This window comes from Indicator indicator, chromosome 12 (assembly GCF_027791375.1).
Source record: "Indicator indicator isolate 239-I01 chromosome 12, UM_Iind_1.1, whole genome shotgun sequence".
NCBI lineage: Eukaryota > Metazoa > Chordata > Aves > Piciformes > Indicatoridae > Indicator > Indicator indicator.
The window spans coordinates 6,999,734-7,014,820 of record NC_072021.1 but is presented as its reverse complement, the minus strand read 5'-3'; the positions used below and the strand labels follow the sequence as shown (position 1 = coordinate 7,014,820).

The window sequence follows — 15,087 nt, the reverse complement described above, 5'->3', positions numbered from 1 at the left end:
CCTTTAAAACCGTTCTCTTGGGTTTAAAGTGACCACAGACCTCTGCTTGTAAGGACATACTGGGCAGTCCACTGAAGTGTTTCGTCTTCAACCAGGCCTGTTGGAAATCTCTGTTGCAAAGTTCAGTGTTGTAAAGTTTGGGCATGTCTTTGAATGGGAGAAGCAAGCCTCGGCACACCTCACTCTGTAGAACTCCTGATATCTCCAGTACAGCAAACAGGGCACCCTGTGTGATGCTGTGACACAGATGGGAAACACAGATCCCTTGGCCCTGAGAACACTGCACACCATGCACACATCTCAGCATGGCAATCCTGACTCTTTGTGCCATTCTTTGTTCCCTTGGGAAGAGCTGATGTGAGAAAGCACAGATACCCACACAGAGCTGCATCCCAGCCCAAGCCCAGCAGCAGCAGATTGTTACTGCAGACACTTTTGGTCTTGTATTCTTAAAATACATTTTCATTCTGATGAGATCCATACTCCAGTGCCTGGTCTTAGAGCCATCTCACCAGATGTTCCAAAGGATGGTGCCAGAACTCTCACAACTGGCAAATACAAGAGAATTTGCTTTCTAATATCATTTCATTCTAATTCCCATTAAACTGTTTGCAGCTCCTCAAAATGCAGCCTTTTGCCCACCTAGTGCTGCTTTTTTTTTTCCTAAGGTACTTTGAGTCTGAATATTCTTCCAGAAGGATAAAGAAGCAGTCTCTAAATTATTTCTTTGGTTTTGATCTGCTTTAATGAGAGCACCTGTTAAAAACTGTTCTTCAGAGAACTACATGCCCAGCATCAAACACAATGCCTGACTCGACTGTGGTGAAAACAGCTGTGAAACACCTGCAGGTTTAGGTGTAGCTCAAAGCTTCACTGTCTCTGAGGTTCATAGAATCACAGAATGCAAGCGGCTTGGAAGGGACCCTCAAAAGCCATCTTGTCCAAACCCCCTGCAGTCAGATCCCCAGGTTGCTCAGGGCCTCATCAAGTTTGACTTAGCATGTCCCCAGGGATGGGGCCTCAACCACATCCCTGGGCAATCTCTCCAGTATTTCACCACTCTCACTGTGCAGAACCTCCTCCTGATGTCCAACCTAAATCTGCCCTGCTCCAGTTTCGAACCATTGCCCCCTGTCCTATGACCACAAGCCCTTCTAAACAGTTCTTCCCCAGCCTTCCTGTAAGTCCCCTTCAGATATTGAAATGAAGCTCTAAGATCTCCACAGAGCCTTCTCCAGGCTGGACAACCCCAGCTCCCTCAGCTTGTCATCAAGGGAGAGGTTCTTCAGCCCTCTGATCATCTTTGTGGCCTCCTCTGGATCCACTCCAACAGGTCCACATCCTTTCTGTGTTTGAGGCCCCAGAGGTGGATACAGTACTCTGGGTGGGGTCTCCCCAGAGCAGAGCAGAGTGGCAGAATCACCTCTCTCGACCTGCTGGCCACACTGCTTTTGATGCAGTCCAGACTGCCATTGGCCTTCTGGGTTGCAAGTGCCCATTGTTGGCTCATATCCTGATTCCTGTCCACCAATACCTCAAGTCCTTTTCTGCAGGGCTGACCTCAATCTCATCAAAGATTGCTGGACCTCCTTTGTGCAAGCACACCATTTTGGTCATATACTTATCACTTATCTCTTAATTACTCCTTTAGTCCCCCTACTGCTAAGTACTGTGTCAGCACTACCCTTGGACCATGCCATGAACTCTGCCGAGCCTGCTTACTTACTTGTAGAAGAGTAGACAGGTTCCACAACAAGACTCTTGGGTGTCAGTAGAAAATGCTCCAAAGGGGAAGGTTTTTGTTTTAACAGATGGCTGCTGACACAAACAGCTCTCTTAGTTCCTTGCTCACTCTCTGTATCCTGGATACCTACTGCTGCACTGGTTGGAAGGGTGCTGAATCTAGAAAGATGATTATTTTAAAAAACCCAGCAGATGGAGAAGAACAAATAGAAACAGGAGCACAAAGCACTGCTGGGACATGTGCTGTAAATACTAAAAAAATGCAGCAATCTTGGATGGGTTCTTTATTAAACAGCCATTTCCCAGACACACACTGATATTGTGTGAGCAGAAACCACTGCCCATCATCCAGGACTGCACCTGGGACCCCCTCGTAACGTAACGATCTGCTGGAGCTGAGGGGCTGGCTGTGCAACACTTACTGCTCCACCCAGCAATCCACCTTTCTGCACTAGTTAACATCATTAAAACCCACTAAACCTACAGCTCATTTTCATTGTACTACAGCATTACATTAGAGCAGCAGCTCCTCAGATGGCTCCCCATGCTGCTCTGGAGTGGCACTGAATTACTGAATCAGGAAAGATCTTCCAGTCCAACCATTCTCTAACTCCACTTTGTACTTGGTGCTAAACCAGGGCCCTCAGCACCACATCTCTGCCTCTTGGAAACACCTCCAGCGATGGGGATTCAACCACCTCCCTGGGCAGCCTGTTCCAGTGCTTCAGAACCCCTTCAGTGACGAAGTTTCTTCTAATACCCAACCTGAACCTCCCCTGACGAAACTTGAGGACATTTCTTCTCATCCTGCCACTTGCTACTTAGGAGAAGAGACTAACCCCCACCTCACTCCAACCTCCTTTCAGGGAGTTGTAGAGAGCAACAAGGTCTCCCCTCAGCCTCCTCTTCTCCAGGCTAAACAACCCCAGTTCCCGCAGCTGCTCCTCACCTGCCCTGTTTCTCCAGACCCTTCACCAGCTTCACTGCCCTTCCCTGGACATGCTGCAGCCCCTCAATGTCTTTCTTATACCATGGTGCCCAAAACTGAGCCCATGACTCAAGATGTGGCCTCACCAGTGCTGAGTACAGGGGAATGATCACCTCCCTCTTCCTGCTGGCTACACTATGGGTGATCCAGGCCAGGATGCTGGTGGTCTTCTTGGTCACCTGGGAACACACTGGCTCATCTTCAAGCCAGCTGTCGATCAGCACTCCCTGGTCTTTCTCTGCTGGGCAGTTTCCAGCTACACAAAGTATAAGCAACTTATTTCAGTATGGAATTTTATAGAAGTGCAGAAAGTTCACCTTCTCACTCTTTGGTTTATTAGTTAATAAAAATGGAAAGTTCAAAAAATACTAATTCATTTAGAACTTGCATTTTTGATTACTCTATAGAAAGGAGTGGAAGCGGTCACTGTTGCCCATGAGGGCACTAAATCAAGGATAACTGATGTGCTATTTACTTGCCCGGTTTTTCCTTCTACTGGGGGAACAAAATCAATGCCAGCTTCTTCTAAAGAGAGAGCAGTCAATGAGAAAATGGAAGATTCACACTGAATTGGTCCTTAGAAAATACCAAAGATATTTAGTTGGAATTCTGGAGTCTTGCAGTTAACAGCCATCTCTAGTGTCATTACAAATCCATTAAGGGAAAGGTTGCTGCTGCTAGTGCTACAAAGCTGATCCAGTTTCCTTGATTTCTTCAACTTACGTTTTAAAGGTGAAATATTTTAATGGAATATGAAGGATGGTGTCCAGAATGCAGATATAAGAGATCTGGACAGTAATTTGATGTGAGACTGTAACTGGATCTTCAAGAGAAGCAATTTTAGAAGACTTGAAGTGAGTCAGAAAAGGTATGAGAGTTAAATACTACAGCATCTTATATAAGGCATGATAAAAGAAGCTTCTCCTAGCTTTGAAGAGACAGATGCAGGATTTGCCTATCTACAGATACAAACATGAATGACCATCGCTGACCATCCAGCTGGTGTTCAATCGGTCCCCCTGAAAGGATGGGAGGGATTTTGGAACTGGTGTGGTTGGTAGGCCAAGAGAGGTTCTCCCGCCCCTCTACTCTGCCCTGGTGAGGCTACATCTGGAGTATTGTGTCCAGTTCTGGGCCCCTCGGTTCAAGAAGGACCTCAGGGAACTGCTTGAAAGAGTCCAGCCCAGAGCCACAAAGATGCTGAAGGCAGTGGAACATCTCCCTGCTGAGGAAAGGCTGAGGGAGCTGGGGCTCTTCAGCTTGGAGGAGACTAAGAGCTGACTTCATTCATATTTATAAAGACATGTAGGAGAGTGTCAGGAGAATGAAGCCAGGCTCTGCTCAGGGATGTCCAATGATAGGACAAGGGGCAGTGGCTGCAAGCTGGAACAGAAGAAGTTCCACATGAACATAAGGAAAAACTTTTTCACTTTGAGGGTGACAGCCCTGGAGCAGGCTGCCCAGAGAGGCTGTGGAGACTCCTTCTCAGGAGACATTCAAAACCTGCCTGGATGTGTTCCTGTGTGACCTGCCTAGGTGATCCTGCTCTGGCAGGGGGTTTGGACTGGATAATCTTTCAAGGTCCCTTCCAACCCCTAACATTCAGTGACTCTGATTCTATTGAACCTGAGAGATATTGGAATTTTTTTTCTTCATTTTTGTTGGCAAATTGCTGTATGAGTTAGGTTGTGCCATTCCTCTTCAAAACCCTTTGGTGCACATCTTACAGCTGTAAATACCAGTGCTTGCTCACAGCTACAATTTAAAACTAGGCCGGGTAAAAAAGCTGAGGCCAAGGACCTACCACGCCTTCCCCTTTAGCTACATCTTATGTGGTGTACCAGATTTGTTGTTCCATCAAGATTTCTGCATGCTTTTCAGACTTCAGTGCATTAGTTACATCTTATGTGGTGTACCAGATTTGTTGTTCCATCAAGATTTCTGCATGCTTTTCAGACTTCAGTGCATTAGTTACATCTTATGTGGTGTACCAGATTTGTTGTTCCATCAAGATTTCTGCATGCTTTTCAGACTTCAGTGCATTAGTTACATCTTATGTGGTGTACCAGATTTGTTGTTCCATCAAGATTTCTGTATGCTTTTCAGACTTCAGTGTCAGAGAAGCATGCATCTGGACAGAGGACTACTCAGACACCAGTAAATACACCTTGTACTGAAGAACATTGCTTAAGGATTCGTTTGCCATTGGCTGACCTCTGCAGAACAAGAAGACAATCTCACAGCAAGATGCTTAATACTGCTGTTGGCAGGATCATCAATTGCTAATTTATTTACACATACTGAAACTTCAAGCTAGGCCTTAGTCCCCCCATGAAAAACACTGAAGGTAGGCTCCCAGATCCACACAGATCCAACGAAATCTAGGCAGCTGGAGGCACACAGAGAAGCCCAGGATGCCATAGGGAAGAACCTGGTGGGCCACTTGAAGGCCCAGCATAAGTACATGCAGAGAACGGAGGATCATGGTTTATAATTGGCAGAGTTTTCCTCAGAGACTTGACTGAGTGACAATTTTAAGCACTTAAACACAGCATGACATGTATTACTCATGTCGTGCAAAGTGCTGCATGCAGGAACACTGAGGAGCACTTCCAATGCTGATGTTCCTTCTACCTCCCTCAATGTAATCCAATACCACCAAAACACATTAAACCAACAGATGGACACTGGAACTGAGGGCACCCTCAGCATGTTTGTGGATGACACAAAGCTGTGCGGTCCAGTCAACACGCTGGAGAAAGGGATGCCATCCAAAGGGATCTGGACAGGCTCGAGAAGTGTGCCCAAGCCAATCTCATGAAGTTCAACAAGGTCAAGTGTCCTGCATCTGGGTCAGGGCAACCCCAAGCACAAATCCAGGCTGGGTGAGGAATGGCTCAAGAGCAGCTTTGAGGAGAAGGCCTTGGGGGTGTCAGTTGATGACAAACTTCCCAGGAGCCAGCTGTCAGCCCAGCAGGCACCTGTGCACTGAGCTGCAACCAGAGCAGGGAGAGCAGCAGTACACGGAGGGGATTCTGCCTCTCCACTCTCCCACCTGGAGTCATGCACCTAGTTCTGGTGCCACCAACATAAGAAGGACATGGAACTGCTGGAGCATGTCCAGATGAGTCCACCAAGATGATCAAAGGGATGGAGAACCTCCTCTATGGGGACAGTCTGGGAGAAGAGAAGGGTCTGAGGAGACCTTAGAGCAGCTTTCCAGTACCTGAAGGGGGCCACAAGAAAGCTGAAGAGGCACATTTTACAAGGGCTTGTTGTGATAGGATGAGGGACAATGGCTGTGAGCTGTAAGAGGAGACATTTAGACTGGAGATTATGAAGAAATTCTTTGCAGTGAGGGTGGTGAGATACTGCCCAGGGAGGTTGTGGATGCCCCCATCCCTGGAGGTGTTCAAGGCCAGGCTGGATGAGGCCTTGAGCAACCTGGGCTGGTGTGAGGTGTCCCTGCCCATGGCAGGGGGGTTGGAACTGGATGATCTTCAAGGTCCTTTCCAACCCAAACCTTTCTATGAATATATGAAAGAAAAAGAAAGGGAAAATACAATAGCAGCAAACAGATCTGGACCATAGCAAGCTTGAAAACAAAGTGGCAGTTGGCATAGCCTAAAGAGTTATTTCCCTGTGCTGTCATTCCCATGTCATAATAAAGGGAGACCTTTCCTGCAGATATTTCACAGTATGGTGAAGGCATATGTAAATCTGGTTTGCTTGTGAAAACATCTCAGGCATTCTTCTGGTGTACAAACACATCTATTGTTCCCAGAGCAGGCAAACAAAAGCACATCTGCAAACATCTAGGACGTGCTGCTCTGCTTCATTCATAAGCACTTTAATGAAAATCAATGGGGCTTCACACCCTCTGCTCACATGAACTGGAACGTGTCAGAAACTGAGGCCATGGAAACACATTTCATTTACCAGGACTAAAAATCTCCCAGTGAACTGCACACTTCACACTGGTGCCCAGAAAGGATTTCCTACGGGGTCAAAGCCTAAAAATTCAGAGGATTCAGTTATCAATATTATACTGAGATTTTTTTTTTTTTTTAATTCTACGAGGGGCCTGTAAAGAAAAAGATAAAAGGGACTTTAGGTTGAGGAAATCACTCCTAGAAAGTTTACTGCAATGGCAATTTTCTGGAAAGAAGAAAGGCAAAAGATGGCCATTGCAAATTCACCTGTAATTCTGTAATTTCAGCTACAAACATGCATAAGCAAGGAGATAAAAAGAGTTCAAGGTACAAAAAAGCACAGCACCTTTCATTTTCTGAAGTACATTCACCTTACCCAAACTCACTATATTTTGTATTTCAGAAAGGAAAGAAAAAAAATAAAAATGGACCCTAGCTATAAAGAATTCTTCTGCTTAATACAAAAATCCCTCTTCTCTGACATGATTCTTAAAATCTGACCACAAACCTCTTACCAAAAGCCTTTGGGGAAATGAGCAACAGCATCAATTGAGAGATCCGACACACAGGTTAGTCCTTTAGCTGTGTCACCTAAACCTTACCTCTGACTTTGGCATATTCTTGCATGTCACCTAAGTGAGCTGCTCAAAGCTGAAGTAAGCAGCATTTCTGGAAGAAAACCCAACAATTCCAGTCCCAGATCTGAGACCAGTTTTTCCCCTGAAGAGTTTGGCAAAACAACGTGAAGAGAACTCTGCAGACAGAAGCTGCAGGTTCCACTTCCACTGATGCCAGTAACATTACAGCTTTGATTCCTCCTTTGCTGCTCTATCAGGTTTATCTGGCATAGTATCACAAAAGTACTTTGGTTGGAAAAGACTGTTAAGATCATCGACTGCTACCAGTCTCTAAATCCACCAAGTCTTGTTGCTAAACCATGGCCCTCAGCACATCTCTGCCGCTTTGAAACACTTCCAGGGATGGGGATTCAACCACCTCCCTGGGCAGTCTGTTCCAGGGCTTGAGAACCCTCTCAGTGAAGAAGCTTCTCCTCATATCCAACCTAAACCTCCCCTGGTGCAGCTTGAGGACATATCCTATCATATCACTTCTTACTAGTGAGAAGAGACCAACCCTCACCTGACTCCAGCCTTCTTTCCGGCAGTTGTAGAGAGCAATCAGGTCTCCCCTCAGCCTCCTCTTCTCCAGGCTGAACACCCCCAGCTCCTTCAGCTGCTCTTCCCCAGCCCTGCTCTCCACACCCTTCACCAGCTTTGTTGCCCTTCTTGGGATATGCTCCAGCCCCTCAATGTCCTTCTTGGAGTGAGAGCCCCAAAACTGAACCCAGGTGTGGCCTCACCAGTGCCCAGTACAGGGGACTGGGTGCTGGTGGCCATCTTGGCCACCTGGACACACTGCTGGCTCATCTTCAAGCAGCTGTTGACAAACACCCCAGGTCCTTTTCTGCCAGGCAGTTTCCAGCCGCTCTGTCCCAAGCCTGGAACGTTCATGGAGATGTTGTGACCCAAGCACTTGGCCTTGTTGAGCCTCATCCCGTTGATCCACACAGACCATAAACGACAGAGGCACACTAACTGTAAGCCACTATTCGAATAAGCCCCGGCCCTGGGTGACCTTATTGACCCCTGACTTCGTGACTGCTGCCCCGTTAATGCAGAGGGCAGGCTGCCCAGTGCTCTCCACACATCCCCCAGGAGCTTAGCCCCAGGCACATTTGGGTTTTGGAGGTGACAGGTGTGCGATTCAGGCCTCTGTAATGTCACAGCACAGCTCCTGCTCGGCACAGCGAGTTAAAACCACGCCGCATTTCAGTAAACCATGAGCCCAGACAGAGAGCCGGCCCAGCCTTCAGTGATCGTGTGCTAGCTCCACACCCGCCTCATTACCCGCCGCGTCCTATTCACCAGAGGGTGCACGCAGGGTACAGAGCCATCCCTGCGAGCGAAGTTACCGGGCACAAGGGCACGGCTGCGGGGCTCCTGTCGCCTCCCCATAACGTGGTGCGCAGGGAGCGAGGCGGGAGATAGCCGGCCCGCGTTCGCCCCGAGCGGCGCTGCCTGCCCCGGCCATCGCTGCCAGCCCCGACCACCGCTATGGCGGGCGCGAAGCCGGGCAGCCGCGAAGCCGGGCAGCCGCCTCAGCGCCGAGCAGGGGAAGCCGCGCGGAGCAGCCGGGATGCGAATCTCTCCCGGCCGGAGGAAAGACAGCGCCCGGCCCGGCTGCACAGCCTGCTCCAGGAGGCTGCCTGCCCGGGCGGGCACCGGGCACCTGTGGCGCTTCCCCGGCAGTCGCTGTAGGGGGGGCCTGAAGGGAGCCAGGCCCAGCGCTCAGCACAGCGCTGCTCCTCGCTGAGGGCAGGCGCACAGAGGCGGTCAGGGCAAGGGAAACAGGAGAGAACCCGCCGCGCTGAGGAAGCGGCCCCCAGCCCGGACCCGGTACGAGGGCGGCGGCCGGGCACCGGGTAGGGGGGGAAGGGCCCTGCCCGCGGCGTGCGCGCTCACGCAGGCGCGCCCCAGCTGCTCCCCCTCCCGCCGCTGCCGCGCACGGTGCGCCCCCCGCCGGCGCCCACCTCCGTCCCCGTAGGTCTCGACGCCGTATCCGTCCTGCAGCCCGTTGCTCCAGGTGCCCTCGTAGCGGGCCGGTGTGCTGAGGCTCTGCCGCACGCCGTAGCGCCCCTTGAAGCCGTGGGACCATTCGCCGCGGTACATCCACCTGCCCTTCGTCTCCACGCCCAGCCCGTGCCGCTTGCCCTGCGCCCAGTAGCCCAGGTAAGTGTTGCCGCTGGGCCAGGTGTAGCCGCCCGCCACCTCGAAGCCGTGGGACCAGGAGCCGGCGTACTCGCCCTGCCCCTTGGGCCCGGTGCAAATGCCGTGCCCGTGGGCTTTCCCGTCCTCCCAGCCACCGCAGTAAGTGCCGCCATCGTCGAAGTCGAACCGGCCGCCCGTCATCCAGGGCAGCGGGGCGAGCGCGGCGCCGCCGCCGCCTCACCCCGCCCGTCTTCCCTTCGCCTAGCCCTGCTTTCCCTTCCCGCCCGACCGCCCCGGCGCTCCCCGCGACTGCGAGCGCTCCGGCGGCCGTCTGCCCGCGCCCAGCCCAGCCGCAGCCCCGCCGGCGGCAAACGGTGCCCGCCCCCCGCTCCTCCCTGCCCGCCCCTCCGCCGCCCGCCCGCTCGGGACCGCCCCCGTCCGGGAAGCCGGCGCTGCCGGGCAGGTGCGCGGCCGTTAGGCTGCCTCAGCGCTTTCCCCGCCGCCGCCGCCGCCGCCGCTGCTGCCCGGGGTGGGCTTGGTCCCCAGGAGCAGGTAGGTGCCCCTCAGGGCACTTCTCTGCGCCTGAGGGCCGGGCAAGGCAGGAACCTGCGGGAAGTGCCGAGGCTCGGTCTGGCCGGGCGCGGCGGAACTGGGTGCTCTATGCTCCACTTACAGCGCTGCCTGTCTCGCTAGTGTCCGGACACGCTGCTCCTGCAGCTAGCAACAAGTGGTCCAAGACAGCCTTCAGGTGGCACCTGTGCTTTGTAGCCAGGTGAGGGTCGGTCTGTTCTTCCGAGTAACAAGTGATATGACAAGAGGAAATGGCCTCAACTTGCGCCAGGGGAGGTTTAGGTTGGGTGGTAGAAGAAACTTCTTGCCTGAACGACTGGAACAGGCTGCCCAAGGAGGTGGTTGAATCCCCATCCCTGAAGGTGTTTGAAAGAGGCAGAGATGTGGTGCTGAGGTTCCTGGTTTAGCACCAGCCTTGGTAAAGTAACAGAATGGTTGGACTCCATGATCTCACAGGTTTTTTCCAACCCAAACTGTTCTGTGATTCTGTGATTTTTACTTTGAGCTTTTAGACTAGTTTGAGCAGAGCCCAGTTGTGTGCTGTTCCTTTCCCAGTGCTCCCCCACAGAGCACACCTTCCCTAAGGGGCAAACCAGCAGGCCCGGGGATGGATAAACACCAGGCACAAAGAACGGAGTGGTGGCCAGGCCTTTCAAGGACAGCCCTACTGAGAGTTTGCAAGGAATCTCTCATTATGCCTTCAGCCTCTGGGCTGCTGGGTGACTGAACAGCTCTAGATCCTGCCAAGTGCTTCTTTGTCAGGTATCTGATAATCAGATAAAAACATACAGGAGAAACAGCAGAGAGAATAGTGAAGAAGGAAGTAAAGGTTGTAATCATAGAATCATAGAATCAGTCAGGGTTGGAAGGGACCTTAAGGATCATCTAGTTCCAAGCCCCCTGCCATGGGCAGGGACACCTCACACTACATCAGGCTGGCCAGAGCCTCATCCAGCCTGGCCTTAAACAGCTCCAGGGATGGGGTCCCAACCACCTCCCTGGACAACCCATTCCAGGCTCTCACCACTCTCATGGTGAAGAACTTCTTCCTTATGTCCAGTCTGAATCTCCCCACTCCCAGCTTTATTCCATTCCCCCTAGTCCTATCACTACCTGATATCCTAAAAGGTCCCTCTCCAGCTTTCTTGTAGGCCCCCTTCAGATACTGGAAAGCCACAATAAGGTCACATCAGAGCATTCTCTTCTTCAGACTGAACAGCCCCTACTCTTTCAGTCTGTCTTCATAGGAGAGGTGCTCCAGCCCTCTGATCATCCTGGTGGCCCTTCTCTGGACACCTTCCAGCAGTAATGGAATGCCCCGGTAATGGGGTATCTTAGCTTGTTGTTCTTGTGCAGGGACCAGGGCTGGAAGAAAATCCGAAAGCAAATGTTCTTCCTAGATGGGGATTTTGCTCAAAGCATGAATCATGATTATTTATTGTAGGGAGTATTGGCTGGACACAGATGGCTTAGGAAAGTTGGGAAATAGCAGTGGCTCTGTTAGCAGCAGGAGGTCAAAGCAGAACATTGCAATGGAAAGATTTGAACACAAACTATCGGAAGTCGAAACAATTGAGCCTCAGAAATGTGTGCTGAATTCAGCCCAGTTGCAAGTAGTTTTGACTTAAACCTAAATGAGTCCGTGAGTTGATAGGGAAGCTTTGTGCCTTGGGAATTTTGTTCGATAGTTTTGGAGTGTTGAAGATGAGAGTGCAGACATCATGCAGCCTTTCTTTATCTTTAGAGAAGGCTGTAGAGCATGCTGAAGCAAAGGGCTGAGACCTTCACTGCAAGGTGAACTCTTGTGGGAAGCCATTATGGAGAACAGAGAAGTCTGACAAGCTTGCAGTCAGTGGAATTGCTGAAGAAGATTCAGTTCACCCTTTTGAGTACTTCCTGAGCTCACCAAGTTTTGTGCTCCACACACCTTGCACTTAGTAGTAGAGAAACCGTAGTGGTGATGGAACCTGTGCTTTCAGGAGTTTTCACTCCATCACCCTTTCCTGTCATCTGACACAAGACGAAGCCCTGTCATGTTCTGACAGCCTTTTGGAAGAGTGGAATGCTTTGTCTGGGTGTGGGAGAATTACCCATTGGAAGTCAGCATGATACCAGTGTACAATTAAATTAATAATTGGGGTCCCCTGTTTGCCTGTTGTTTTATTGCCTGTTGCCTGTTATTTTATGAGCAGATTTGATGAGTTCGTGAGTTGTCACAGAATCACAGAATGGTCTGGGCTGCAAAAGTCCTTCCATTCTCCAACTCTACCCAAGGCTAGGACTAAACCAGGTCCCTCAGCACCACATCTTTGCCTCTTTGAAACACCTCCAGGGATGGACATTCAACCCTTGGGTGCTTGTTCAGTGGTGGAGAACCCTTTCAGTGAAGAAATTTCTTCTTGTATCCACCCTAAACCTCCCCTGGTGCAACTTGAGGCCACTTCCTCTCCTCCTATCACTTGTTCCTAAGGAGAAGAGACGAACACCCAGCTCACTACAACCTCCTTTCAGGATCTGTAGAGAGGGCAAAGGACTGCTTACAGTCTCCTTTTATCCATCTTCTAGTGTTCTGATATAAGAACTTAAGGTGGCCATTTGCTCTACAATGACAGACATCAGACCAACAGCTTTAAGGATCAACAGTTTATCTCTGAGTAGCAGTACACATCAGCAGGGCAGTTACCCAGGTCATTCCAACAGCAAATTCAGTTACTCATAGTATAGTTACCTAGGACGAAACAACAGCAAATCCAGGAATTCACCCATACTGAGCCAAGGGTAAGACTCGGGCAGGCAAGGACTTGCACAACCATGGTTGCCAGTTGGGTAGTCAGGCAGCAGGGCATGGCTGCTTCTTCAGAAGAGTGGCTCAGACCCATGAAGGGGCTGGGAGAATCCCACACTTCCTCATCAGACCCACCTCTTCCATTGCTGAGTCACAAAAGCCCCACTAGAAGAATTTCTTCCTAATTTCCAGTCTAAATCTGCCCTCTTCCAGCTCAAAGCCATTGCCTTTCATCCTATCACAACAAGCCCTTGTAAAACATCCCTCCCCAGCTTTCTTGTGGTCCACTTCAGGTACTGGAGGGCTGCTCTAAGGTCTCCCTGGAGCCTTCTCCAGCTCCAGTTCTTTCAGCCTGTCTTTGTACGAGAGGTTCCTCAGCCCTCTAATCAACTTCATGGCCTCCTCTGTGTCCACTCCAGCAGTTCAATGTCCAACTGTTCTCTAACTCTGCCAAGGCTGGTGCTAAACCAGATGAGTGAGTTCACCCCTTTTGTCCAAAATAAATGTAATTGCTTCCACTGTTTAAATCTGCCTTACAAGAGGGTGTTTTCTGAAGTCTTTGATAGTTCAGTGTCCAGAAGATACAAGGTCCAGGTGCAGTTCATGTATTGATAAAAGAGTTGGATTCTTGTTGTATATTGGCCAAACAGAAACCGTTTACCTTGAGTAGTTCTGCTGCCATGTAACTTCTCACAGCCCTGGGTCTGGTGTTGTTGCCTGCATGCAAAAATGAGTGCCTGCTGATTCTGGATGCAAAAATTCTGCTGCAGGCTTGGCTTTAGGAAGGTGCTTGCTGCAGGGATGGTCGGTGCAGCAGGTAAAGATATGACATTGCAGAGATTTAATATTAACTCGATACAAATCTGCTGAGCTGAAACTATTAGTACAGAGATATCCAATGCATTAATAAAAATTAGGCACATTTATTCTTACCCTTTAAAAGACTGATTCAGCAGGGAATTACTTTAAGTACTTCAGTAATCCCATTTACTTCAGTGAGACTACACATGAGCTTTAAATTAAACATCTGCAAGATATCTCTGCTCAAATAAAGCAAAGCTCTGAAGAATATTCTCAAGTGCTTTGCAGAAGGGATGCAGGATGCTGAACTGATGAGCTCTGTGAGCTGCACACATTGTATGGGATGTGGTCACACACAGGACTGCTGTGAGGGAGGCAGAAGCAGAGAGGTAAAGGTAGGACAAGAGCCATGCAGCAGAAGTTTCAAAGGCAAGTAGGTCTTTCCTGGCTCCACATGAACAGCTACAACTTTGAAGCCAATTTTTATGACTGGAGTCTAAATTATCACAGAATCACGGTTTGGATTGGAAGAGACCTTAAAAATCATCTAGTTCCAAGCCCCCTGCAGTGGGGCATGCATGGGCAGGGACACTTCCCACTAGACCTGTCATTCCATGCCTTTTAAAAGTCACTCTCCAGTTCTCCCATAGCCCTCTTCAGTTACTGGAAGGCTGCTCTAAGGTCTCCCCTGAGCCTTTTCTTCCCCAAGCTGAATAGTATCACGCTATATCAGAGGTTGGAAGGGACCTCAAGAGATCATCAGGTCCAACCCCCCTGCCAGAGCAGGGTCATTTAGGGTAGTCTGCACAGGAATGCATCCAGGTGGGTTTTGAAAGCCTCCAGAGAAGGAGACTCCACAACTCCCCTGGGGAGTCTGTTCCAGTGCTCTGTCACCCTCACTGTGAAGAAGTTTCTCCTCATGTTGAGCTGAAATCTTCTATGTTCTAGTTTGAACCCATTGTTCCTTGTCTTATCACTGTGAATCACTGAAAAGAGCTTGGCCCCCTCCCCTTGACACCCCCCCCTCAGATATTTATACACAGTGATGAGATCCCCTCTCAGTCTTCTCAAGACTAAATAGCCCCAGGGATCTCAGTCTCTCATCATAGGGGAGATGCTCAAGTCTCCTAATCATCCCTGTGGCTCCAGCCCCAGCTCTCCCAGCCTGTTCCCATACAGGAAGTGCTGCAGCCATCTGCTTATCTTGGTGGCCTCCTCTGGACATGCTCCAGCAGTTCCATGTCCTTTTTTGTTGGTGGCACCAGAACTAGGTGCATGACTCCAGGCAGGATCCCAGCAGAGCAGAGGGGCAGAATCCCTTCCCTGTGCTGCTGCTCTTCCTGCTCTGGATGCAGCTCAGCACACAGCTGCCTGCTGGGCTGCCAGTGACCATTGCTGGCTCCTGGGAAGTTTGTCATCAACTGACACCCCCAAGGCCTTCTCCTCAAGACTGCTCTCGAGCCACTCCTCACCCAGCCTGGATTTGTGCTTGGGAATAAT

The 15,087-nt window shown here is 50.2% G+C and overlaps 1 protein-coding gene across 1 annotated transcript in view; it reads right to left on the bottom strand.

The window, feature by feature from the left end:
• The window catches only part of JPH1 (junctophilin 1), an 80,943-nt gene extending 71,311 nt beyond the window's left edge, over window positions 1-9,632 (bottom strand). The window contains exon 1 of the mRNA XM_054385396.1: window positions 9,254-9,632. Within this exon, the coding sequence (XP_054241371.1) occupies window positions 9,254-9,632 (379 nt within the window). The remainder of the gene's footprint in view (window positions 1-9,253) is intronic.
• Between the last annotated feature and the right edge of the window lie 5,455 nt (window positions 9,633-15,087).